This window comes from Equus caballus, chromosome X (assembly GCF_041296265.1).
Source record: "Equus caballus isolate H_3958 breed thoroughbred chromosome X, TB-T2T, whole genome shotgun sequence".
In the NCBI taxonomy this organism is placed as follows: domain Eukaryota; kingdom Metazoa; phylum Chordata; class Mammalia; order Perissodactyla; family Equidae; genus Equus; species Equus caballus.
In genome coordinates this window covers 102,764,142-102,792,032 of record NC_091715.1, presented here as the reverse complement: position 1 = coordinate 102,792,032, position 27,891 = coordinate 102,764,142, and the positions used below count along the sequence as shown (strand labels likewise).

At 42.6% G+C, this 27,891-nt stretch overlaps 2 protein-coding genes across 2 annotated transcripts; one reads left to right on the top strand and one right to left on the bottom strand.

Moving 5' to 3' along the window:
• Nucleotides 1-1,777: 1,777 nt before the first annotated feature.
• Nucleotides 1,778-2,192, bottom strand: H2BW1 (H2B.W histone 1). The gene has a single exon (XM_023633461.2). The coding sequence runs from the start codon at nt 2,187-2,189 to the stop codon at nt 1,785-1,787; it is 405 nt and encodes a 134-aa protein (XP_023489229.1). The 5' UTR covers nt 2,190-2,192; the 3' UTR covers nt 1,778-1,784.
• Nucleotides 2,193-9,162: 6,970 nt separating this feature from the next.
• Nucleotides 9,163-9,564, top strand: H2BW2 (H2B.W histone 2). Its single transcript, XM_070257141.1, has one exon. It carries the CDS (start codon nt 9,163-9,165, stop codon nt 9,562-9,564), a length of 402 nt encoding a protein of 133 aa, XP_070113242.1.
• The last annotated feature ends 18,327 nt before the right edge of the window (nt 9,565-27,891 follow it).

Here is a 27,891-nt window from a genome sequence, read left to right as displayed (position 1 = left end):
AGGGCTAGCCTTCCTCAGCGAAAAGAGGAGGATTGGTGGTGGATGTTAGTTCAGGGCTAATATTCCTAGGAAAGAAAAAAAGAAAGAAAGAGAGAGAGAAAGAGAGACAGAAAGACGGAAAGAAAGAAAGAAGAAAGAAAGAAAGAAAAGAAAGATAGAAAGAAAGATAGATAGAAAGAAAGAACGAACGGAATAAAGGAAGGAAGGAAGAAAGAAAGAAAGAAAGAAAGAAACTTCCGAGTAGAATCCAGCACTTTGGGATGGCACTGCTCAAAGAAGAAGGGTAGAGGAATGCCTGGAAGGCAGAACTTGCCCTAGTTGGGGGCGGGCACAGCTGTGCCTCAAACATGAGGAGCCTGGAAAGTTGGAGACTCACACAGAAAGAGGTGAAGGAAAGAGTAACTCAAGTGTCACGGTCACTCCCCAAGCCCCTGGTTTGCCTTCTACCACAGTCCAGGTTCCTGCTGCAGAGTGAACCCAGCTGAGCCTTGGGTCCGGGCTGCTTCTGGAAAATTGAAGGCACTAGGACACAGTCGGGCTTTGGGGACTGTTGAAGGAAGCAAGTGGCCAGGAAGTCGTGAGAAATCGGAGCTCTAACCTGTTGGCGACCGTGCACACGAGTAAGCAGAGGAAAGGACCTAAATGATGTCCAGGAAAAGCCACCTAGGAGGAACGGATTTCCTTCCAAGAACGCTAGCACGATTTAATATTGGAAAATCTATCAATATGATTTATATGAATAAGCCAAAAATTAAAAAGCATGTTAATCTCAAAAGTTGCTAACATGGCACCTGTGAATGCTTGATACCTACTATGTCACCGAAAATGCTTGGAAAACCAAAGATGCTATTGGGAACACATAGCCCTCAAATGAAAGCCCAATATCGTGTTTGCTGATGAAATGCCACTGTCATTCCGATTAGAGTCAGGAAGGTGTCGAGAAAGCTTTCTCTCAGCCTTAGGATTTGAAAGTTTAATGAATGAACATTAGGCTTTGAATTTTTTAAAAGACTTAACCACTGAAAAAGAGGCTATTTTCAGTTGATCTGATTGCAGCACAAGTGAGTAAATATCTAGAACCGTTTTTGGTCTCAGGGCAACTATACACTTCTAAAAATTACAAGGACCCCAAAGAACTTTTATGCATGCTACATTCTGCCCATACTTACCGTGCAAAATCTTAGAACAGAAGCCTCAATACATTGATTTTAGAATAACTTAAAATCGTCATAATAAACACACTGCCTCATGTTAACATAAATTACAAATTTACATGATAAATATTTTATCCAAAAGTAGAGAGGAGATTGACATTGTTTCAGATAATTGAACATCTGCTTCATAATCTGGCCTAACAGATGTCAGAGGGATTCTCATATCTGCTTCTGCACTTTATCTGTTGCCATACCACACATAATGAACTTCTGGGGAATTCCACCATATACTCGTGAAGCAATGGCAGTGAAAAAAGAAAATATTAGTATAACAGAAATTCCCCCCATTAAAGCTGACCTAGAGAAATGACCCATTAGGAAAGTCATGAAACGCAACAGGGTTAAGGAAAATCCACGATTCTCCATGGAATAAACTGTACTCAGAAACGTAGACAGTAGAGTTGATAATGTTTTCTTTGCGGTAAAAATACTCTACGTATCGGCCAAATGCCACAAGATCAACAAACTAGAGTAGACCCCTCCTTTTCGGGCGACAGCTCTTTTCCCGCCAAGTGAGGTGGCTCTGAAAAGAGCCTTTGGGTTGCGATGCTCCGGCGCTCCTGAGGCAGCTCAGCGGCGGCTGATGTATCTGATGAGGGCCTTGGTGCCCTCGGCCACGGCGTGCTTGCCAAGGTCCCCCGGCAGCAGCAGGCGCACGGCGGTCTGGATCTCTCCGTACGAGATGGTGGAGCGCTTGGTGGAGCGGACCAGGCACGTGGCCTCGTCGGCGATGCGCTCGAAGATGTCCTTCGCGAACGAATCCAGGACGCTCACGGCCTCCTGAGACAGGCTCAGGCCCTCGTGAACCTGCCTCAGAACCCTGGGGAAATAGGTGGCGAAACTGTCGAGGCAGTGGCGGCGGCGGCGGCGGCGGCACCTTGGCTGCTTCTGCTTCGGGCTCTTCGGGGCGCCTTCCGTGGGCTCCGTGGTGCCCAGGCTTTCCTCAGAGGAAGCCTCAGAGCCGGGCTCAGCCATGCCAGAGGCGGTCTTTTGAAGGAAGGACGATGGCGACTGCTGAGGGCTGGCGGCCCATTTATAGCGCGGCCTATCTGCAGTCACCGGCAAGCTCCCTACCTGATTGGATAAAATGCAACCCAGGGAGGCCTATCTCCAAGCCACGCCTTGTCAGGTGATTGCATGCCCTCCTGCTTGGCATCACGTCCACCAATCAGACCTCTGAACTTCCTGTGACCTCCAGCAGAGAATTTCTGCAACATGCCGCATCGAGCAAAAGGTCAACTGACAACAACTGCTGATTGATGCCTACGGTATGAGATCTTTGAAAAGACTTCACCAGAAACACTCAAATGCTAGCGATTTCAGTTTCCGTGCCTTAAGAGCCTGACCTCCCCAACCCAAGTCCATGCCACATCAGAGCGAGTCCGGCCACTTTGGGGCCAGTTTCCTTCAACCCAGAATCTACTCTTTCCAGGGCTGAGCCGCTGTGGCTTGACCAGGAACTGTCAGACATGACCAGCAGAGTGCTCCTGGAAATCATGGGACACGCTTGACCAACGACTGCCTCCAGTTCTAATCAAAACCCTCAGTGCATCAAGGAAAGACGGAGGATGGCCAAACCACTTTCTGCAAAGATAGAACATGAAGTAAAATGGGGAGCCTTATAGAAATACTAGAAATAGTTACTATTTACCAAATTTAAAATTCTTTTCTTCCCATTACTTGAGTCGCCCAGATACCTCACATACTTGAATTCATGAGTAAATATAAGAGCTATTAGCTGAAGAAAAGATTACTCTAATTCTCTGAGAAACTACCAGAGTGAGAGAAAAAGAATCAATAAGAGGGAAGTATTTCAAAATGAAAACTATATTCCTTTCAAAAGTGTATTATGTTGGGGGCCCGCCCCGTTTCCAGGTGGTTAAGTTCACATGCTCCACTTTGGCGGCCCAGGGTCTCGCCAGTTCGAATCCTGGGCACGGACACGGCACTGCTCATCAAGCCATGCTGAGGCGGCATCCTACATGCCACAACTAGAAGGACCCACAACGAAGAATACACAACTATGTACCGGGGGGCTTTGGGGAGAAAAAGGAAAAAAAAAATAAAATCTTTAAAAATATGCAGCTATGTACCGGGGGGCTTTGGGAGAAAAAGGAAAAATGCAATCTTAATAAAAAAGCTCTATTATAATATAGGCAGAGGCATTTCTTTAACGAATCTCTATAAAAATAAATTACAGGACTCGAACCAAAAGGGCTTAAGAAGAATTGAAGAAATGGAGGTCTTCAATGAGCTAGGATCCCATAGGTCAGGCTTACAAGAGTATGTCCTGTGAGACTTTCAACAAACAGCTAATTCTACTCGTATTAAAGTGATTCCAATCCTCAAGTGAAAAAAGCTACTTTTTATTACTAGAAAATATATGATGATGAGAAAACCGCTGAAGAAGTTTTACCACAGGGAATGATTTGGACCATGATGACAGTGTATATGAACCCCAAAGCTACATGAGGACACTCTTGTGATTACAAACTCTCAAGGACACTTTCCACCATCCGAAATCAAGGACGTGGAATAGAATTTTCTTTGCCATCTTCCTTTCTCTCTAGGAAAACTCCAGTTTTTCATTAAGGGTCCAGTCATTCAAGCATCTACAGTTATGAAAGGTCTCAGTGAACTGTAACTTCCATCACTTTTCACACGAAGCTGAGCATTTAAAATCACGTAGATAATGATTTTGTCAAGTTATTTTTCATGGTCTGAATGGAAGATTTTTACATTTTCTACCCCATTTGTTGTCCAAATCAGAAGTATAAGGGAGCCCTAAAAATATAAACCAGGCTGGAGTCACCAAAGGGTGTTCAGCTGATGTCTAAAGGACTCTTCAATTTGAGGGACACCTCACAGTCACATACCGCTGCCATGGAGGGGCCTATCCACGTGGGTGTCCAGCTGGATAGGCAGATCCTTTACTTGGCAGCTCAGATCCTTGAAACAGCAAGGCAGAAGCTATGTGTCCTCTTAAAGATTATCTCCGTAATGGGTATAACATCACTTCCTCCATCCTCCTTTGGTCAAAGCAATTACAGGCCCGCAGAGAGTCAAGAACAGGGGAAATCTGAGATGCCTTTTCAATGCAAGAAGTGTCCAGGAGTGAGCAGCCTTCAAGAGTCTAACAAACAGTGCCACACAACACATCCGCTTTGAGATGCTGCTGGGTGTCACGTACATGATAGGTCCATACAACCAAGTCCTTGTTTCCCTGAGCCACAGTAGAAAACTCTGGAATACTTCTTCACTTGACTTCCCCCTGCCTGGGTGATCTCGCACATGTAATGTTCCCCTATAATCCAGGCCAGAAAGTTCACCTTAAGTGGCGCGACGTTCCTAACTTTAGTGGACATCCTCTCCCATCCCTGTATCCATGGACATAGAGGACTATAGATATAGACATAGGGTTGGCAGAAAGGAGAATGTATCAAGCCCGTACATGCTGAAAAGAACTGTACCAGAAACTGGTCCCAATTCCAGAGTTCCCTATTTGGGACCACTGAGTTTTCCCAATTTCCTCACAGTCCTTTCCTTTCAGGGGTCCCCTAAGACCTGACACTTTCATTGTAATCCATCCCTCTCCACCTTGCCTACAACGGTACATAGCCTCAGAGTCATAAGTGAGGCAGGTTTGGGGTCACAGAGGGAATCGAAGGAGGAGGAAAAGCAGAAACAGTCCCTGATATCTGCAATACCACCCTGCTGTATGCTTAAGAGAAACACTTGCCTAAGCGATTCCTAAAGTATTTCCTTTTCAGCTATTTAATCCAGAGAAGCATGGTTGTTGCTGCACACAAACACGGGATCGTTTACCCACCACACAGTAGGGCCAACAAGGAAAAAATCTGAAACGCCAGGCTTCTGGCAAGGAAAGAGGTTTACTATCGAAAGGCAGCCATATGAGGAGAAGCGAGTTAGAACTCAGATCCATCTCCTCGAATGGAAAGAGGTAGAGGGTTTTACGTGGGGTTTTAGGTAGGGGAAGGGGAGCTTGTAACCTTGCTAATTGGTGCCTTCCCACCAGCCTGCATCTGCCCTTGAAGACTGAATTGCTTTTCCCTTGACTTACTGGACTTTTCTGGTTAGGTTTCATCTTCAGCCTGCCTTTGGCCTTGAAGCCTGAATTTCTTTTCACTTAACTCTCTGGACTTTTCTGGTTAGTTTTCATCTTCAGCCTGCCTTTGGCCGCGAAGACTAAATCTTGATGTCTGCACCTTGACATTCAGGGAAAGACAGCTCACTCCTATACTAAGGAGGGACAGAAAGACCTGGTTAGTTTTAAACAACAGTTGCTTATGCTGAATACACACAGCTGCAGTTAGGAAAGCTTATCTCATAGTTTTTCTTCTCTTCTTCTAGCCCAGAGAAGATTTTTTAACATCTTCATCCTCAGTTTCGATCCCCACTGTCTCATAATTATTCCCCAGTCTTGAGGAATGGAGGGGAAGACCTCTCTGGCTGCTTCCTCCTGTGAAAGTGTGAAGATCAGGATCAGTGGAATGAGACTCTCTAACCTTTATCTTAAAATATTTTGGGGTAGCAGGTCGGGAGAGTGAGATGTGCTTTGCATGACTAATATTTTAGTACTCTGATCAATGACTTTGGAACAACACTGAAGTTCACATTTTATAATTACATAAATGGCCACAGAGATTAGCAAAATAGAAAGCCCAAATTTTAGTATCCCCTCTGCATAATGGACCTCAATCCTTGGGGAATCTAGGCAAAGAGGCCTGTAAACCAATCAAGGTTCGTGCCCAGAAACTCAGGTGACATGTGATGTAGCCAAGTAGCCTGCTGTCCAGTAGTCCAACAGGTAAGGTAAGAACCTGGGAGTCATTCCTTCCATTTCTTTAGGAGACCATCTTCTGTATAGCAACTTGTGGTCTGTCAGGGGTTCATTTGTCCATTGAGAAAAGTCAGCATCCAGATTATGAAGTCATCCAAAGTTGGGGTGATCCCAGTTGTGATGTTTTAATATGGCCTGGCTCCTGTTTCCTGTGGCATTTCTTGTATGGTCCCATCCAGCAGGGATGAAGTCCAGGATTTCAACAGGACCCAGTCTCTAGGACAAAGATGGTGCAGAGAAACATCTGACGACATTTCGCTCCTTGATTTGAGTTCCCTCCAGGTCTTTTGGCTCATCTTTAGAACACAGGAAGGCTCTTCCAAAGTTAGGCCTATATCGTGGAAGCAGGTAACTAGATATTTAATAAGAAGCATTTCTAGAGACACGAGAAGAAAAACAAGGTTATTGATTGGAGCAAACTGTAAATCAATTTCTGTGAACAAGGGATGGTCAGCCAAGAGGATCTCTAGAGGTCAGGGTTGAAGCACCCCCTGCAGTTTAAAACTTCTCCGATGATGTCACCAGGCATTCAGGCAAAGCTATTGAGTGGGTTAGGGAGCAAGTGGTGTGAAGATTGTCCAAACATGGAGTATCGTGGTGCTCCCTCTTACGTTTATACCAAGTTGTCCAGCTTCAGTTTGCAGGCCTTCAGGAAAAAGGGTGGTTTTAGTTTTCAATGATCCCAAATGAAAAGGACAGAAAAAAATTGAAAACGTTAATCTGGAGTTCTGTACCAGATGTTTAAGGAAACTAGAAGAATTCAGGATCCACTGCAGTTTACAGATAGAAAACAAAAATCTCAAAGACACTTAACAGAACCAGCAGCCCTAGATAAATTATATACTCCTCTTCTTTTTCTTTTTTCTTTTTTCTTTTCTTTTCTTTTTTTTTTTTTTTGCTGAGGAAAGTGGCCCTGAGCTAACATGTGTTGCCAATCTTCCTCTTTTGGCTTGATTAAGATTCATCCTGAGCTAGTATTTTTCCCGATCTAGCTTTATTTTGCATGTGGGTTGCTGCCACAGCATGGCCATCAATGAGTGGTGTAAGTCCACACCTGGGAATGAAACCCGTGTTACCAAAGTGTAGCATGGCCAATTTAGCCACTAGGTCTCTGGACCAGCCCCCTAATATTCTTAAGTAATTATGATTAACAGCATAAAACCAATCAAAGGAAAAAACAGCAGGCCAGAAACCAACCCGTTACTCTCTGTGCCACTAAGGTGAACAGCCCAGGAAGACTCTTTCTGGTTCCGTTTTAAATTTAAGTTTTTAGTCTCTTTTGAGTTCATTATTGTGAGTGGTATAAGGTAAGGTTCTAATTTCATTCTTGTATAGATGGTTGTGCAGTTTTCCCAGCACCATTTACTGAACAGACCATATTTCCCTTTGAGTATCCTTGGCTCCTTGTCCAATACTAGGTGCCCATTGATAAGTGGGTTTATTTCCGGACGCTCTATTCTGTTCCTTTGTTCTAGATGTGTCTTGTTAGGCCAGTACCTTGCTGTTTTGACTGCTATAACTTTGTCATGTAGTTTGAAACGAGGAAGTGTGATGCCTCCAGCTTTGCTCTACATTCTCAGGATTGCTCTTGCTATTTGGGGTCTTTTGTGGCTCCATACCTATTTTAGGATTGCTTTTTCTCTTTCTGTGAAAAATTCCATTGGATTTTGATAGGGATTGCATTGAATCTACAGATGGCGTTGGGTGATATGGACATTTTAACAATATAAATTCTTCCGCTCCATGAACACAGGATATCTTTCCATTTGTTTGTGTCTTCTTTAATTTCTTTCTTCAAAGTCTCATAGTTTTCAGTGTACAGATCTTTTCCCCTCCTTGGTCAGGTGTATTCCTCACTGTATGCTTTTGTAAGTGGGATTGTTTCCTTTATTTCTTTTCAGATGTTATGTTGTAGGCAGATAGAAGCACAGCTGTCTTCTGTTTGTCGGTATTGTACCCTGCCACTTTACTGAATTGATTGAGTAGTTCAAACAGTTTTTTGGTGGAATCTTTAGGATTTTCTCTATAGAAGATCATATGATCTCCAGAGACAAGTGAACTTCTTTCTTTCCTCTTTGGATGCCTTTTATTTCTTTTTCCTGCCTGATTGCTCTGGCTAGGATTTCTAGTACTACGCTGAATAGGAGTGGTGAGAGTGGGCATCCTTTTCTCATTCCTGATCTTAGAGGAAAAGCTTTCAACCTTTCACCACTGAGCATCTTGAAAAGGGATAGGCTATTAATTGTCAAGTCTTTCCCCTTTATGTTTTGTTTTTCTCCCCATGATAGTTTCTTAGAGAATTAATCATTTTTTTTAACCAACAGTTCTGCTATTAATCCACCAATCCAAGTATGTGGGATACATTTTGGGACCTAAGTAATGGCAAGAAAAGAATTTTAAAATTGGTGACTGTTTAAGTATTTTTCTAAGTATTCCATTTGTGTCTGTGTTCTGTGTTTGGAGACTGCAGTTGTCTTATTTCACCTTTTTCTGTCTCCCTGAGGGTTCTGATCAAATCCAGAGGCAGAAGTTGGCTAATTGCATCCCTTAATTTCCATGAAAACCCTGCTGCCCATGTCAGATATTTCCTGCTCTATCCAGAGTGGCATAGCCCAGGACAACAGGAGATTCCCACAGGGTTGGAGGGAAGGGACCCAAAGTGGCCAGAGTCATTCTGATGGCAACAGGGACTTGGGAGATGGAGGTCGCAGTCTCTCAAGGAGCTAAAACAAATTTCTACAATTTGGGTGCTTTTGGTACGATCTTTCCAAAGTTCCTCTTTTGGGGCATGAATCGGCTGACGTCATCAGATGATCTTTTGCCCTATACGGCATCTTTCAAAAACGTTCTGCTGAAGGTCACAGGTAGTTTAGAGGTTGACAGATTCCCACACTGGCTGGTGGGTGTGATGCCAAGCAGGAGGATGACCGGTCACATGTGACAGGGTGCCAGTTAGCGCGTTGCATTTCATCCAATCACATAGAGAGTTTGCCGATGACGTCAGAGAGGTAGCGCCATGAATGCGCCACCACCTCTCAGCGGCTGCCATTGTTCTTCCTTCAAAACTGCTGCAGCACCAACTCTGACATGGCTGAGCCCGGCTCTGAGCCTTCCTCTGAGGAAAGCCTCGGCACCACGGAACCCACGGAAGCCGACCCGAAGAGTCTGAAGCAGAAGCAGCCAAGGCGCCGCCGCCGCCGCCGCCGCCGCCTCGACAGTTTCGCCACCTATTTCCCCAGGGTTCTGAGGCAGGTTCACGAGGGCCTGAGCCTGTCTCAGGAGGCCGTGAGCGTCCTGGATTCGTTCGCGAAGGACATCTTCGAGCGCATCGCCGACGAGGCCACGTGCCTGGTCCGCTCCACCAAGCGCTCCACCATCTCGTACGGAGAGATCCAGACCGCTGTGCGCCTGCTGCTGCCGGGAGACCTTGGCAAGCACGCCGTGGCCGAGGGCACCAAGGCCCTCATCAGATACATCAGCCGCCGCTGAGCTGCCTCAGGAGCACCTGAGCATCGCAACCCAAAGGCTCTTTTCAGAGCCACCTCACTTGGCGGGAAAAGAGCTGTCGCCCGAAAAGGAGGGATCTACTCTAGTTTGGTGATCGTGTGGCATTCGGCTAAAAGGTAAAGTATTTTTACCATAAAGGAAATATTATTGGCTATACTTTATATATATTTGAGTACAGTTTATTCCACGGGAAATCCTGGATTTTCCTTGACCTTGTTACGTTTCCCGGCTTTCCTAAACCGTCGTTTCTCTTAGATGTTTCTCTAGGTCAGCCTTAAGGGGGAGTATTTTTGTTATAGTGATATTTTCCTTTTTCACTCTCATTCTCTCACAAACGTACGGTGCAATTTTCCCGAAGTTTGTTATGTGTGGTATACAACAGATAAGTGTAGAAGCAGATATGAGAATCCCTCTGACTTTGTTAGGCCAGTTTGTTAAGTTGATTTTCAAATATCTGAGACAATGCCCGTCCCTAATCATTTAAAAAATTATTTTGTATTTGAATTTGTAATTTCCGTTAATGTAATATAATGGTTCTTCATTATTTTTAAATGAATTTTAAAATAAATTATTTAAAATTACTCTTTTAATATTTCGGGCAGTTAATACTGGCAGATATTACTGACATAGTAACTCCTGGTGTTTCTATTTATTTCTGAAAGTGTGAAGTTCCCTGAGGCTAAACTGTTGTAGATTTTTAGTCATTTGCAGTATCATCTGGTCAACTGAAAATATTTAGACTCTTTTTCAGTGTTTAAACTTTTTAAAAATTTAATTGCCAAGTTTTCACAAATAGTTCTAAATCAAAATGCTGATAAAAAGCTTCCTTGTCACATTTCTGACTCTAATAGGAATGATAGTGGCATTTCATCAGCAAAGGTGATATTGGGATTTTGTTTGAGGCCTATGTGCTCAGAATAACAATTTCGGTTTTCTAGGTCTTTTAAATGACTTAATAGCTATCACAATGCCCTTTCAGTGGTTTTGGCAGCTTTGGGAACATTTTTTTCTCTTGGTTTATTTAAGTAAACTATAGTGATAGATTTTCCAATGTTAAATTCTCCTTTAATTTATGGACGGGAACCCCTTAATCGAGGCACTTGGAGGAATTATGTAGCCTAGAGGTACTGTGTGATCTTCTTGCTGAAGCCCTTTAGGCCTGCCTTCCAGTCAGAGGTGATCTGCAATCTATAAGTTTATCCGAGATCTTCCATTGCTCCTAATTTTATCAACATTCACAACTATTTCTGAACCTCATTTAAATGCAAGCCCTACACTAATCACCTTACTTCACTCTCCAGTTCATTCCTCCTTCTTGGAAAGGAGTTGTTGTCACAATACCTGAGTAATTGATTTTGCATCTTCTCACCAGAAGGGCTCCAAGATGCCCTGACTAAGATGAAGAATGTCAATGTGCTGCCTGGAGCTTTCTGCTCTACCTACCTCTAGAAGGTGCTGAAACAGGTTCGGCCCGATGACAGCATCTATTCGGAGGATATGACCCTCATGTGCCCCGCTGTTAGTGATATTCGCCCTCATTGAGTAAACTAGTTTGGGAGCACCCAGTCAGCAGATCGGAAGATTTTTCTTCAGAATCCTGTGAGCTTAGGAAATAAGAGTATGGTCAATTAAAGTACTTGTTTTCATGGGAAGACTACTGGTGTGAGATCAAAGTTGACTTACCAGGTTGTTCCTTCTCTCTTTTCCATTTCATTATATGCGTGGTCTAGAATTTTCTTTTTTGACCAAATGTCCTGTGCTTTAATTAGTCTTAACTTGATTTCAGAAAGTTATTTGCTTTTAGATTTTTTTCTCACTTTATTTTACATTTTCATCACATTTTAAAATTCACAGATAACTTGCTTACTAACCTGTGTAACAGATCGTCACGTTCAATTCTTATTAGAACTGCTTAATACAGTCACTTGGGGACTTTGTTTTCCCTTGTTCGCTACTTCTGCATCGAGGCCTTCCTGACTTCCTAATCTAAAGCACTGCTCTCTCCCCCATTGCACACATATATTTTTTCTTCATAAGATTATTTTGTTCATATTTGTTTGCTTATTTATCTGTGAACTTCATGAGAAGACAGACCTTGTCTCATGTGCTGTCGTGTATCAGTGGTGGGAACTGTGTTTGGCACTTTAGCAGAGACTCAATATTTGTTGAGCAACTGTGTGAAGATTGAGGAGAGTGGATTTGCTGGCACCCCACAGCAGTCAGTGATGGGTTGGAGAAGAAAAGCCAAAGTGCAGTGGGTTGAGGAGTGAGTGGGAGGTGCGGAATGGAGATAGAAATAGAGTACTCTTTCACAGAAAAGGGTTACTACTGGTCAGTAAGTAGGAAGACAGAGATGCGGTATCACAGGAGAGTTTTGGGGGATTAGAGAGATCTGAGAATGTTTAGAGGTACTCGATAATCGTGGTGGAATCTCCCTTAATGCTATTGATGTTAGATTTCTATCATCACCACCATACCTCTGCCATACTAATTTCCGTAAAATACCACTTTCATCACCCCAGTGGATCGATTCTATATTCCTCCACCGTGGATGTAAGTCCTCCAGCAAAGTAGCATTCCATCTGGCTCTGTCATTTATAGGCTGGGTGACAATAGGCAGCTGGCTGAATTTCTCTGAAACTTAATTTCTTCATCTGTCAGTTGAAGGGACCCACACCTATCTTAACAGGATAGAGAACGGTAGCTGGGCCCTCTCTCCAACCCCATTCCTGGCAGTCCTTCAAGAAGGCTCAGCTTCCATCGGGCCCTGTTTTCTCCTTCCTACTGCAGAGAGGCTCTGGGCTCCGTCAGTTCTCTATGAGCGCTGACCAGTTAAATGCTCTTTCTGAATCAAATGCTCCTTGCAGATTTGTTGGTTCCAGGCATTGAGAATACAAAGCAACACCAATGGGTAACATTTCAAGAGGATTTACCAGGTGTTGGGAGCGTTATATACATTTAGTTTTAATCTAACAAACAGATAACACTTAATATACTGTAGGAATAGTTCTAAGCACTTCAAATGTGTTAGCTCATTTAACCCTCGTAACAATCCCATGCTACAGATGGGAAGACTAAGGCACGGAAATGTTAAGTATGTTGCTCGACGTCACTTAGCCAGTAAGTGGTAGAGCTGGGATTTGAAACGGGACACCTGCCTCTGGATTTTGTGCACCCCATCATTACACTGGAAAATCCCTCCCTTAAGCTTAACAAGAATCCAGTGAAGCAGGCACTATTGCTATCCTCCATTTTACCCTGAGGATCAGAGAAATTAGGTTACTATCCTGAAGTCACACAGCTAGTAAGTGGTAGACCAGATTTTGGCAAGGTTTGTCTGACTCCTAAGATGATAACTGTTTTGATGACGTGTAACTATTGCAATCATTCCTCTAACAGTTCATGCTTTTTCCATGAGTGCCTATCACCTATACGATTGTTTAAATACAGCTATTTTAATGAACTCGTTTTCAAGATGTTTTTGTATTTTCCTAGCCTTCACATCTACTGAATCACAGATAACAAGGTATTTATATGTTTGTAACTCCCATTAAACTGCATAACTGTTTAAAAAGTCTGTGTGCCACTTAACATCATCTCATGTGCCTGCTGAGGCATGTACACCACACTTTGGGATAGGTTACGTTATATAACACGCTTAACCCACAGTCTACCCTTCATCACCAAAGTTGTGTTCAAACTCCTTTTCCTAAAAAACGCGTGGGATGTAGGTTTCTTTCCTGGAGTCAGAGAGGTAAAATGCATTTAGTGATGTTCCTAGAGGAGTCCCGACTCAGTGGTCAGAACATGGCTTGCATTCCGGTGGATGCTGGTGATGCTTTGTGGGTGGAGGTGGAGAGGCAGTGTGGGAGAATCATTCATCCTGCACAGCAGAGCTGAGGAAAACATTGACCTACTCTCTAAGAATGTTTTACTTTTACTCCGACAGGCTGCTGTGTTAGAAAGAAGGGTAGCAGAGTGGGCTCTATATGTAAAAATGTGCTGGGGCTGGCCTGGTGACATAGTGGTTAAGTTCGCACGCTCTACTTCGGTGGCCCAGGCTTCACAGTTTCGGATCCCGGGCGCAGACCTAGAACTGCTGAAGCCACACTGTTGTGGCATCTCACATAAATCAGAGGAAGATCGGGACAGATGTTAGCTCAGCGACAGTCTTCCTCAAGCAAAATGAAGAAGATTGGCAACAGTGTTAGCGCAGGGCAAATCTTCCTCACACACACGCAAAAAATGTGCTGAAGAATATGAGGGGCCAAGGGGTTGAACACCTGCCTGAGATGTCAGGATAGTCTTGGATGATGCTTCAAAAAAATGACCAATTTCAAATCACCACAATTGGCAGTAAAACGTGTGGCAGGGGCCAGAAAAGCAAGCCCTGTCCAGTTGTTCTGCCAAGGCTAAACCCTCGCTAAAAAAGGGAATGACTGGGGGTGCTTAGCAGCCAACGGGGCCCTTTTTATATCCACTTCAGGTACACGGTTGAAGAAAATTAGCTTGTGGACAGGAAGGCCAGGGCTGGGAGAAGGGGCTGACTTCTTGTGTTTGTGGGAGGAATGATACAGATCAAACTTACTGAGAGTTCATTACGTCTATTGTGTTAAGCATTGTGCTTCCATTATCTCATTTAATGCTCACAACAAGCCTGTGAGGTAGTACTGTTATCATTCCCTTTTTACAGATGAGAAAACACAGGCTCGGAGGGCTTCCCTAATGGCACACAACTGGTAAATGGTAAAGCTGGGATTTGTACCCAGGCCTGTCTGACTTCGAAGCGTGTAAAACCAGGCCATGGCCTGCCAGCTGAAATGTTTTGTTTGGCCTGCAATGTTTCCAATGAAACATTTAAAAATTGGGGGGTTTGACAATTAGAAATGTGTATTTCTAGCTTCTCTGGAAAAAACTCAGATGATCTGGCAACATTGGGCTCGTATTCTCCACAGGCTGCTGGAGCTGAGTAGAGCCTGCCCTCCTTGGATGGGGCTTGTCTTCTCTAGTTCTTTATATATATTTTATTAAAATATATACATATTATTGAGGTACAATTCACATACAACATTATATTAGTTTCAGGTATATGACATAATGATTCGATATTTGTATATGTTGTGAAAAGATCAGCACAACAGGTCCAGTCAACATCCATCACCATACGTAGTTACAGAATTTTTTTGTCTGTGAGGAGAACTTTTAAGATTACTCTCTTAGCAACTTTCATATAGCAAGACGGTATTATTAACTGTAGTTGCCATGCTGTACATTACATTCCCATTACTTGTTTATTTTATAACTGGAAGTTTGTACCTTTGACTCCCTTCACCCGTTTCGCCCACCCCTTACACCCCACCTACAGGAACCACAATTTTGTTCTCTGTATCTATGAGCTTGGCTTTTTTTCTGGATGCCGCAGATAAGGGAGATCATGCAGTGTTTGTTATTCTCTCTGACTTACCTCACTTAGCGTAATGTCCTCAAGATCCATCCATGTTGTTGCAAGTGGCAAGATTTCATTCTTTTTAGGGCTGAATAATATTCCATTGTGTGTATATATACATGCCACATCTTCTTTATTCATTCAACCATCAGTGGGCACTTAGGTCATTTCCACGTGTTAGCTATTGTAAATAATGCTGCAGTGCCCATGGGGGTGCATATATCTTTTTGAGTTATTGTTCTCATTTTTTTGCGTAAATACCCAGAAGTGGAATTGCTGGATCCTATGATAGTTCTATTTTTAATTTTTTGAGGGACCTCCATGTTAGTCGCTGCACCGATTTACATTCCCACCAGCAGTACACAAGGGTTCTCTTTTCTCCACATCCTCGCTGACGCTTGTTATTGCTTGTCTTTGTGGTAATAGGCATTTAAACAGATGTGAGGTGATATCTCATTGTGGTTTTGATTTTCATTGCCCTGATGATTAGTGATGTTGAGCATCTTTTCATATACATGTTGCCCATCTGTATCTTTTCTTTGGAAAACTGTCTGTGGAGATCTTCTGTCCATTTTTTATCAGATTGTTTGTTTTTTTACTATTGAGCTGTGTGAGTTCTTTACATATTTTGGAGGTTAACCCCTTCTCAGATATATGATTTTCAAATATTTACTCCCAAATCGTTTCCTTGATGATTTCCTTTGCTGTGTGGAAGGTTTTTAGCTTGATCTAGTCCTACTTGCTTATTTTTTCTTTTGCTGTCCTTGCTTTTGGTGTTAAATCCAAAGAATCATCACTGAGACTAATGTCAAGCAGCTTACTGCCTACATTTTCTTCTAAGAGTTTAATGGTTTCAGGCCTTACATTCAAGTCTTTAATTCACTTGGAATTAATTTTTGTTTATAGTGTAAGACAGTGGTCCACTTTCTTTCTTTTGCTGTGGCTCTACAGTTTTCCCAGCACCATTTACTGAAGAGACTATCCTTTCCCCCGTTGTATGTTCTTGGCCATTTTGTCAAAAATCAATTGCCTATATATGTGTGGGTTTATTTCTGAGCTGTATATTCTGTTCCATTGATTTATGTGTCTGTTTTTATGCAAATACCATAGTGTTTTGATTAATATAGCTTGAAATCAGGGAGCATGGTGTTTCCTGCTTTGTTCTTTCTGAAGATTTCTGGCTATTTGGCGTCTTTGTGGTTCCATACAAATTTTAGGCTCATTTGTTCTATTTCTGTGAAAATGCCATTGGAATTTTTATAGGAGTTGCGTTGAACATGTAGATTGCTTTGGGTTGTATAGACATTTTAACCATATCAATTCGTTCAATCTGTGAGCATGGAATATCTTCCCATTTATTTGTGTCTTCTTTAATTTCGTTCCTAAATATAGAACGAAAACTTATAGTTTTCAGTGTGGAGATCTTTCACCTCTTTGGTTAAATTGATTCCTATGTATTTTATTCTTTTTGATGCAATTGTAAATGGGATTGCTTTCTTAATTTCTCTTTCCGACAGTTCATTATTATTGTATAGAAATGCAATATATTTTTATATCTTAATTTTGTATCCTGCAAGTCTACTGAATTCATTTATTAGTTCTAACAGGTTTTGTGAAGTGTTTAGGGTTTTCAATATATAATATCATGTCATCCGCAAATAGAGACAGTTTTACTTCCTTTAAAATTTGGATGGCTTTTATTTCCTTTTCTTGCCTAATTGCTCTGGTTAGTACTTACAATACTATGTTGAATGAAAGTGAAGAGAATGGGAATCCTTGTCTTGTTCCTGATCTTAGAGGAAAAGCTTTTAGCTTTTCGTCATTGAGTTTGATGTTAGTTGTTGGCTTGTCATATATGGCCTTTATTATGTTGAGGTACATTCCCTCTCTACCCACTTTATTGAGAGTTTTTATCATAAATGGATATTAATTTTTTTAAATACATTTTCCGCATCTATTGAGATGATTATATGATTTTTACCCATCATTTTGTCAATGCAGTGTATCACATTGATTGATTTGTGCTGAGATTCCAATTGGTTTTAGGCAATTTAGTGAACTTTTGTAAGCTTCATTAAAATACGGTAATACCACCCAAAAACATTATTATGAGGTTTCAAGCAGATAATATATATATATCTGTTCAATTCTGTGTACTTTGTCTTTTTTTTTTTTTTTTTGAGGAAGATTATCCCTGAGCTAACATCCACTGCCAATACTCCTCTTTTTTGCTGAGGAAGGTTCGCCCTGAGCTAACATCTGTGCCCATCTTCCTCTACTTTGTATGTGGGACGGCTGCCACAGCATGGCTTGATGAGTGGTGGGTAAGTCTGCATCCAGGATCCAAACCTGTGAACCCTGGGCTGCCGAAGCAGACCACACGAACTTTACTGCTATGCCCCTGGGCCAGCCCCCTGAAGTCTTTTTTATTTGTTAAATAACAAATTGTCTGACATAGCACCAAGGTATATAATATAGTTACCCATTGTTTAAAAGTTAACTCTAATCATTCCCAAACGTTGGCCTCATTTCCAGCGTCTAATAGCCAGAGCGTTTTGGTTTTATTTCTTTGTTTTTGTGCCTAAGGAATCTCTTTCACTACCAGATGACAAAAAGTCCTTCCTAATTGTGTTAAATGAAGAGTTTACCTTGTCACACCCCCTCACTAAGGGACTCAATCTCTTGATTGGATGTTTCAGCCAGGAAGAAAGACCAGTGGAAGAAAACTCTTGGCCACACGAATCACATGGTGAAAAGGTAGTCACTTTTGGTAGTAATATAAAAAATTCACATTTAACAATTTTGAGTTACCAATCTCTTATCCATTACGTGGAAATGATTTTTTTTAAAAATCATCATGTCTAATATTGGTGTGGATTCGAGGGATGGATGTCTCCATACATTGAACTCTGGCAGAAGTTGAATTGGTACAATCCACTTGGAAAACAGTTAGGTGTTGTTCTTCAAAATAACTTACTGAGATTCTTTGAGCCTCAGTTATCTATCTTTTACAATGGGAACATTAACATCAGAGTTTCTTACCACGTGAGTGTACCAAGAACTGTGAAGCATCTGAGATTTCGCCCTACTTACAAGCTTACAAGTCGGCCAGTGACAGTTTGATGGATGCTGATAGAAGACACGAGACTCCGGGGTCAGTGAAGAAAGACAGTTTATTACTCATAGGTATGGCAGTACCCAGAATATCATCACTTTTGTGCTGGTTCCCAGAGCTCTGTTTTCCAAAGGACGGCATGAGGAGAGCCAGATGACACCATGGATCATAGGATTACAGGATTATCGGGTTACGGGTTACATTTCAGGAGAAGAAACTTGAGTTTAGAGAAGCTGAATGTTTTATAATGGACAGTAAGTATGCTTGCCCTTTGCTTCAGTAAGAGACATAATCTTTGTTATACGGGACAGTAAGCGTGCCTCCTCTTTCCTCCTGAGGGAGAAACTCTCTTCGTTCTAAGGCTGTTTGCTATACGAATATCCTTTAAAAGATAATGTGGAACAAAGGGCAGTCAATGTCTTGCGTGCAAGACATGCAGAAACTCGAGACTCAGTGGGAATTGTTGCCCAACAATATTCACTCTTCATTTCTACAGCATCTTGCCTTCTGGTAGATTTTCCCCTAAGTACACCATTCGATCAGCCACTCTGATTAATCTGGGGGAGGCTTGGACCAATCTGCTGCAATTGTCTCCTACAGTATTTGATTAAGGCTGTTACTAAGAGGACTCCAAGCAGCAAGATAAAGGCAACGTGCAATTTGGACCTCAACCATGCTCCACAGGCTTTCAGATCCAACCAGCTAAACAAATCTTATAACCACCAAGGTCTACCTTAGAAAGCACGATGCCTTTCTCCTGAAGTTTCTGTATTGATCTGTTGAATTGACCTGAAATGCCAAGCACAACAGGATGTATTAACAATTACACAGACTGCACCTTGCTCATAAGGAGAAATCCCGGGACAATTCTATCTTCTATAACAACTTTGCCCAGTGACCCGAGGTTTACCTAAATGCCTTCCAGGACCAAGGTAATATCATTTATCATTTCTGCTAAAGTCAGGGACAAATTCCGTAACACTCTTTCTAATTGGAAAGTGCTCATTGTAGGGAAAACTGTCCACAGGAGCCACATAAACTAGTAATTTGTCTCTCTAGTAAACCCTCTTGACTAACCAAGTGTAGCCTTATTTTGGAGATGTCTCTGCAGTGTTCTGAGGCCTACGTGATCCATTGGTGTAGATGTAGTCCGTTTATGATCCATTGTTGGGGGGTTATTTTGCAAAACATGGTAAACCATTGTCAAACTACAAACGGTCGAGTATGCTGAGATCCTTTTCTAGTTTCACACCATTGTGGTCGGAAAAGATGCTTGATATGATTCCAGTCTTTTTAAATTTGTTAAAAACTTGTTTTGTGACCTAACATATGATCTATCCTGGAGAATGTTCCGTACGCACTTGATAAGAATGTGTATTCTGGTTTTTTTGTAAGGCACCTGTGCTCACTGCTATCCCACCAATGCTGCACTGCCACTGTTTTTGAATGAAATGTTTTGGGTATATGTGTTAAGTCCATCGCGTCTAACTTGTCGTTTAAGGCCAATGTTTCCCTATTGATTTTCTATCTGGATGATCTATCCATTCATGTCAGTAGGGTATTAAAGTCCCCTATTATAATCACGTTGCTGTCTATTTCTCCCTTTAGAACTGTTAATATTGGCTTTATATATGCAAGTGCTTCTATGTTGGGTGTGTAAATATTTACAAATGTTATACCCTCTTGATGGACTGGCCCCTTTATCATTATGTAATGCCCTTGTCTCTTATTACAGCCTTTGTTTAGAGTCTATTTTGTCTGATATAAGTGTAGCTACCCCAGCTTTCTTTTGGTTTCCATTTGCGTGGAATATCTTTTTCCATCCCTTCACTTTCAGTCTGTGTATGTTCATATGTGTGAAGTGAGTCTCTTATTGGCAGCATATAGACGGGTCTCCTTTTTTAATTCATTCAGCCATTCTATGTCTTTCAATTGGAGAATTTAGTCAATTTACATTTAAAGTAATTATTGATAGGTATGTACTTATTGCTATTTTGTTAATTGTTTCTTGGCTTTTTTTTTTTATTAATGTTATGATAGATTACAACCTTGTGAGATTTCAGTTGTACATTTTTGTTAATCATGTTGTGGGTACACCGCTTCCCCCTTTGTGCCCTCCCCCCACCCCCCCTTTTGCCAGGTAACCACCGATCAGATCTTCTTATCAATATACTAACTTCCACCTATGAGTGGAGTCATATAGAGTTCGTCTCTCTCTGACTGGCTTATTTCGCTTAACATAATACCCTCGAGGTCCATCCACGTTGTTGTGAATGGGCCAATTTTGTCTTTTTTTATGGCTGAGTAGTATTCCATTGTGTATATATACCACATCTTCTTTATCCAATCATCAGTTTCTGGGCATGTAGGTTGGTTCCACGTCTTGGCTATTGTAAATAATGCTGCAATTAACATAGGGGTGCAATGGACTCTTGAGATTTCTGATTTCAGGTTCTTAGGATAGATACCCAGTAATGGGATGGCTGGGTCATAGGGTATTTCTATTTTTAACTTTTTGAGGAATCTCCATACTGTTTTCCATAGTGGCTGTACCAGTTTGCATTCCCACGAACAGTGTATGAGGGTTCCTTTTTCTCCACAACCTCTCCAACATTTGTCACTCTTGGTTTTGGATGTTTTTGCCAATCTAACGGGTGTAAGGTGATATCTTAGTGTAGTTTTGATTTGCATTTCCCTGATGATTAGCGATGATGAACATCTTTTCATGTGTCTATTGGCCATATTCATATCTTCTTTTGAGAAATGTCTGTTCATGTCCTCTGCCCATTTTTTGATCGGGTTGTTTGTTTTTTTGTTGTTAAGCTGTGTGAGTTCTTTGTATATTATGGAGATTAACCCTTTGTCGGATAAGTGGCTTGTAAATATTTTTTCCCAATTAGTGAGCTGTTTTTTTGTTTCAATCCTGTTTTCCCTTGCCTTGAAGAAGCTCTTTAGTCTGATGAAGTCCCATTTGTTTATTCTTTCTATTGTTTCCCTTAACTGCGGAGTTATAGTGTCCCAAAAGATTCTTTTGAAACTGATGTCAAAGAGTGTACTGCCTATATTCTCTTCCAAAAGACTTATTGTCTCAGGCCTAATCTTTAGGTCTTTGATCCATTTTGAGTTTATTTTGGTGTGTGGTGAAAAAGAATGGTCAATTTTCAATCTTTTGCATGTGTCTGTCCAGTTTTCCCAGCACCATTTGTTGAAGAGACTTTCTTTTCTCCATTGTAGGCCCTCAGCTCCTTTGTCGAAGATTAGCTGTCCATAGATGTGTGGTTTTATCTCTGGGCTTTCAATTCTGTTCCATTGATCTGTGTACCTGTTTTTGTACCAGTACCATGCTGTTTTGATCACTGTAGCTTTGTAGTATGTTTTGAAATCGGGGATTGTGATTCCACCGGCTTTGTTTTTCTTGCTCAGGATTGCTTTAGCAATTCGTGGTCTTTTTTTGCCCCATATGAATTTTAGGATTGTTTGTTCAATTTCTGTGAAGAATGTTCTTGGGATTCTGATTGGGATAGCATTGAATCTGTAGATTGCTTTAGGTAGTATGGACATTTTAACTATGTTTATTCTTCCAATCCATGTGCATGGAATGTCTTTCCATCTCTTTATGTCATCATCAATTTCTTTCAAGAACGTCTTGTAGTTTTCATTGTATAGATCCTTCACTTCCTTGGTTAAGTTTATCCCAAGGTATTTTATTCTTTTCGTTGCGATTGTGAATGGGATTGAGTTCTTGAGTTCTTTTTCTGTTAGTTCATTGTTAGTGTATAGAAATGCTACTGATTTATGCACGTTAATTTTGTACCCTGCTACTTTGCTGTAGTTGTTGATTATTTCTAATAGTTTTTCTATGGATTCTTTGGGGTTTTCTATATATAAGATCATGTCGTCTGCAAACAGCGAGAGTTTTACTTCTTCATTACCTATTTGGATTCCTTTTATTTCTTTTTCCTGCCGAATTGCTCTGGCCAGCACCTCCAGTACTATGTTGAATAGGAGTGGTGAAAGTGGGCCCCCTTGTCTTGTTCCTGTCCTCAGAGGGATGGCTTTCAGTTTTTGTCCATTGAGTATGATGTTGGCTGTGGGTCTGTCATATATGGCCTTTATTATGTTGAGGTACTTTCCTTCTATACCCATTTTGTTGAGGGTTTTTATCATAAATGGGTGTTGGATCTTGTCGAATGATTTCTCTGCATCTATTGAGATGATCATGTGGTTTTTGTTTTTCATTTTGTTGATGTAGTGTATCACGTTGATTGACTTGCAGATGTTGAACCATCCCTGTGTCCCTGGTATAAATCCCACTTGATCATGGTGTATAATCTTTTTGATGTGTTGCTGTATTCGGTTTGCCAAAATTTTGTTGAGGATTTTTGCATCTGTGTTCATCAGTGATATCGGCCTGTAGTTCTCCTTCTTTGTATTGTCCTTGTCAGGTCTGGGGATCAGAGTGATCTTGGCTTCATAGAATGTGTTAGGGAGTACTCCATCTTTCTCAATTTTCTGGAACAATTTGAGAAGAATAGGTATTAAGTCTTCTTTGAATGTTTGGTAGAATTCTCCAGAGAAGCCGTCTGGTCCTGGACTCTTATTTTTGGGGAGGTTTTTGATTACCGTTTCTATTTCCTTACTTGTGATTGGCCTATTCAGATTCTCCATTTCTTCCTGATTCAGTTTGGGGAGATTGTAGGAGTCTAGGAATTTGTCCATTTCTTCCAGGTTGTTCAATTTGTTGGCATATAGTTTTTCATAGTATTCTCTTATGATCTCTTGTATTTCATTGGTATCTGTTGTGATTTCTCCTCTCTCATTCCTAATTTTATTAATTTGCGATTTCTCTCTTCTTTTCTTGCTGAGTCTGGCTAAGGGTTTGTCAATTTTGTTAATTCTTTCGAAGAACCAACTCTTTGTTTCATTGATCCTTTCTATTGTCTTTTTTGTTTCAATATCGTTTATTTCTGCTCTTATTTTTATTATTTCCCTCCTTCTACTGACTCTGGGCTTTGTTTGTTCTTCTTTTTCTAGTTCTGTTAGGTGTCGTTTGAGGTTGCTTATGTGAGCTTTTTCTTGTTTAGTGAGGTGAGCCTGTATTGCGATGAATTTCCCTCTTAGGACTGCTTTTGCTGCATCCCAAATGATTTGGTATGTCGTGTTCTCATTTTCATTTGTCTCCAGATAAAATTTGATTTCTTCTTTAATTTCTTCAATGATCCATTGTTTGTTCAGAAGTGTGTTGTTTAGTCTCCACATTTTTGCACCTTTCTCTGCTTTTTTCTTGTAGTTGATTTCTAGTTTCATAGCATTATGATCAGAAAAGATGCTTGATATTATTTCAACTCTCTTGTATTTATTGATGTTTGCTTTGTTTCCCAAAATATGGTCAATCCTTGAGAATGTTCCATGTGCACTTGAGAAGAATGTGTAACCTGCTGTTTTTGGATGAAGTGTTCTATATATATCTATTAAGTCCATCTGGTCTAATTTTTCATTTAATTCTATTATTTCCTTGTTGATTTTCTGTCTGGATGTTCTGTCCATTGGTGTTAATGGTGTGTTGAGGTCCCCTACTATTATTGTATTGTTGTCGATGTCTTCTTTTAGTTCTATTAAGAGTTGCTTTACAAATTTTGGTGCTCCTGTGTTGGGTGCGTATATATTTATAAGTGTTATGTCTTCTTGGTGGAGAGTCCCTTTTATCATTATATACTGTCCCTCTTTGTCTGTCTTTATCTGTTTTGCTTTGAAATCTACCTTGTCTGATATTAGTATAGCGACACCTGCTTTCTTTCGTTCATTATTAGCTTGGAGTATTGTTCTCCATCCCTTCACTCTGAGTCTGTGTTTGTCTTTGGGGCTGAGGTGTGTTTCCTGGAGGCAGCATATTGTTGGATCTTGTTCTTTGATCCATCCTACCACTCTGTGTCTTTTGATTTGGGAGTTCAATCCATTTACATTTAGAGTGATTATTGAGATGTGGGGGCCTACCACTACCATTTTGTGTCTTGTTTTCCGGTTTTCTTCAATTTCCTTTGTTTCTCGTCCCATGGTTTAATCTGTTCTGATGAAGAGCTGCTACTCTCTGTTGTTGTCCTTCTACTTATCTCCTCTGCTCTTGGTTTTGTAGCCCCTTTCCTTTTTTGGATTTTTCAGGAATGAGGGTTTTCCTGAGGATTTCCTGAAGAGGAGGTTTTGTGGCAATGAACTCCCTTAATTTTTGTTTATCTGGGAAAGTTTTTATTTCTCCATCGTATTTGAAGGATATTTTCGCTGGGTAGAGAATTCTCGGCTGTAGATTTTTGTCCTTCAGATTTTTGAATATATCATTCCACTCTCTTCTAGCCTGTAAAGTTTCTGCTGAGAAATCTGCTGATAGCCTGATGGGGGTTCCTTTGTAGGTTAGTTTCTTTTGCCTGGCTGTCCTTAGTATTTTCTCCTTGTCGTTGACTTTTGCTAGCTTCACTACTATATGCCGTGGAGTTGGGCTTCTTGCATTGATAAAGTTTGGTGATCTATTGGCTTCTGTCACCTGAAGATCCATCTCTCTCACCAGATTTGGGAAGTTCTCAGCCATTATTTCTTTGAATAGGCTTTCTGCCCCTTTCTCCTTCTCTTCTCCCTCTGGTATACCTATAATCCTTACGTTGCATCTCCTAATTGTGTCTGATAATTCTCGGAGAGTTTCTTCATTTCTTTTTAGTCTTGCTTCTCTCTCCTCCTCTGCCTGCAGCAATTCTATATTGCCATCTTCCAAATTGCTAATTCTTTCCTCCATATTATCGGCCCTACTGTTCAGAGCATCTAGATTTTTCTTAATCTCCTCTATTGTGTTCTTCATTTCCAATATTTCTGTTTGGTTCTTCTTTATCGTATCAAACTCTTTTGTGACATAGCTCCTGAACTCGTTGAGTTGTCGGTCAGAATTCTCTCTTAACTCATTGAGTATTTTAATGATGGCTGTTTTGAAGTCATCATCATTTAGGTTATATATCTCATTTTCTTTGTGATTGTTTTCTGTGTATTTGTTATTTTCTTTCTGTTCTGGAGATTTAATGTATTTTTTCATATTGCTTGATGTTGTTCATTTGTGCCTCCGCATGGAGATAGAGTTTAGTTGCTCCTTTCACTTGTTTCAGCTGCTGCGGTGGGGGAGCAGCTGTTTATACTGCACCAACCAGGAACCCTGTCCGCAGTTGCTAACTGGGCCTGGGCCCCTCCTCGTAGTCACAGTGGTCCTTTGGATTCCCTCCTCTGCCATGGGGGCCATCACAGGGGGGCTTCAGGCTGCTGGTGCCTACTGTTGCAGCCCACCTAGACGTGCTCCCTCCTTGGGGTCTGCAATGGTGTTATGGGCTTTTCCAGCGGCCAGGGGTGGGATCACTTATATTTGTCGCTCGGTTGCTGTCGGCACCCACAAAATCTCACTTGTCCACTATGGGTCACAGGAGAGCTATTGGCATCTTCTACAGTCTGTGGTTAGTTCACCTAGCTATGCTGCTTTTGTCCCGGGGTCTTCCAGCCTTGTGGCTGCCGGCTGGGTGCTTTCTACTGGTGCTGTGCAGAGGCTTTCCCTGAGGCTGCTGTGAGCCTGTAGGGTTTCCCCCTAGGCTACGGAGCTGGGTCGCTGGAACTCCCCCCAGCCCCAGTCCTGTTCCCCAGGAACTCGGGGAGCCCTTTGCCCTGTCTTGGGAGGATAGTTGGAGATCCTGATCAGTGGTAGCTGGTCAGCTGCTACCCTGCCTAATATTCTCCTCTCTGGGACCCTCCCAGTATTGTGGATGCTGGGCGTGGCCCCTCCGCTAATAGCAGACAGAGAGTTTTGTCTGCTGCCCGGGCAGAACTCTGGATCTTCCCCTCTGGGGCGCGGAGCGGGCCTCTGGAGCTTCACCCAGCCCCAGTCCTCTCCAAGATCTCCGGCAATCCCTAGCCCCACTGGGCGGGCAACGGCAGCTGGAGGTCACTTCGCCCTCTGGGATTCTCTCCAGGACTTTCCCGGAGTTGAATGCTGGGGGTGGCCCCTCCGCTAATGGCAGACAGAGAGTTTTATCTGCTGCCCGGGCAGAAGTCTGGAGCTTCCCCTCCGGGGCGCAGAGCCGGCCTCTGAAGCTTCCCCCAGCCCCAGTCCTCTCCAAGATCTCTGGCAATCCCTAGCCCCACAGGGTGGGCAATGGCAGCTGGAGGTCGCCCCGCCCTCTGGGATTCTCTCCGGGACTTTCCCGGAGTTGAATGCTGGGGGTGGCCCCTCCGCTAATGGCAGACAGAGAGTTTTATCTGCTGCCCGGGCAGAACTCTGGAGCTTCCCCTCCAGGGCGCAGAGCCGGCCTCTGGAGCTTCCCCCAGCCCCAGTCCTCTCCGAGATCTCCGGCAATCCCTAGCCCCACGGGGCGGGCAATGGCAGCTGGAGGTCGCCCCGCCCTCTGGGGTTCTCTCCGGGACTTTCCCGGAGTTGAATGCTGGGCGTTGCCCCTCCGCTAATGGCAGACAGAGAGTTCTGTCTGCTGCCCGGGCAGAACTCTGGAGCTTCCCCTCTGGGGTGCAGAGCCTGCCTCTGGAACTTCCCCCAGCCCCAGTCCTCTCCGAGATCTCCGGCAATCCCTAGTCCCACGGGGCGGGCAATGGCAGCTGGGGGTTGCCCCGCCCTCTGGGATTCTCTCCGGGACTTTCCTGGAGCCGTGAATGCTGGGAGTGGCCCCTCTGCTAATGGCAGACAGAGAGTTTTGTCTGCTGCCCGGGCGGAACTCTGGAGCTTCCCCTCCAGGGTGTGGAGTCGGCCTTTGGAGCTTCATCCAGCCCCAGTCCGCTTGGAGATCTCCTGCAATCCCTAGCCCCACCATGCCGGCAGGGGCAGCTGGGAGACCTCCGTACCCTCAGTGACTCTCTCTGGGACCCTCTGGGCACCGCGAACACCAGGTGGGATCTCCCTGCCAATGGCGGGGAGAGACTCTCCCCGCGGGCCCAGGTGTGCAACTCCAAAGTTTCCCTCTGCGTTTAGGAGTAATTGCGGGGGGTTTAGTTAGGGTTCTGGTCACCTGTTTCCACCGTCGCACCTCTGTTGTGTGCTCGCTCCTGCCCTAGATGTGTGTTGATCTTCTGGGGGCGTCCATTGGAAGAAAGCCGCTTGCGGGTACTAGGCTGTTTGGTCGGGGTCGGAGAGTTTTCACCTATTTCCACATCCTCCCAGAGGAAAGTCCGTCTGCCTTCCGATGTATAGTCGCGTGGGTATCTCAGACATCCTGAGATGCTGTCCGGATATCCTTTGTTAAGCGATAAGTGTCCAAATAATTGTAGACTCGAAGGGGGAGAGACAAAGAGGACTACTCACGGCGCCATCTTGCCCAGCTCTCATTTCTTGGCTGTTTTGTACTTCCTCTGCTCCTTTCTTCTTCTCTTGCTCTCTTCCTTTGTGGTTTGATGACTTTCTTCAGTAGTATGCAGTGATTCCTTTCTCATTATCTCTTGTGTGTCTACTATAGGTTTTTCTTTGTGGTTACCATGAGGCTTACGTACAACAACTTAGTCTATTTTAAATTGATAACATAAATTGGAACACATTCTAAGACACTACATTTTTACTCTCCCCCTCCCATGTTTTATTTTTTTGTCACATTTTCCATCCTTTTAACTTGTGTATCCCTTAACTAGTTATTGTACTTACAATTAGTTTTCCTACTTTTGTCTTTAGCCTTCATACTAGCTTTAAAAAGATTAATCCACTCCCCTTACTATCTATTTACCTTCACCA

Bases quoted from the DNA above. Each gene is read 5' to 3' on its own strand.
- H2BW2 (XM_070257141.1), top strand. From the start codon at position 9,163: ATGGCTGAGCCCGGCTCTGAGCCTTCCTCTGAGGAAAGCCTCGGCACC.
- H2BW1 (XM_023633461.2), bottom strand. From the start codon at position 2,189: ATGGCTGAGCCCGGCTCTGAGGCTTCCTCTGAGGAAAGCCTGGGCACC.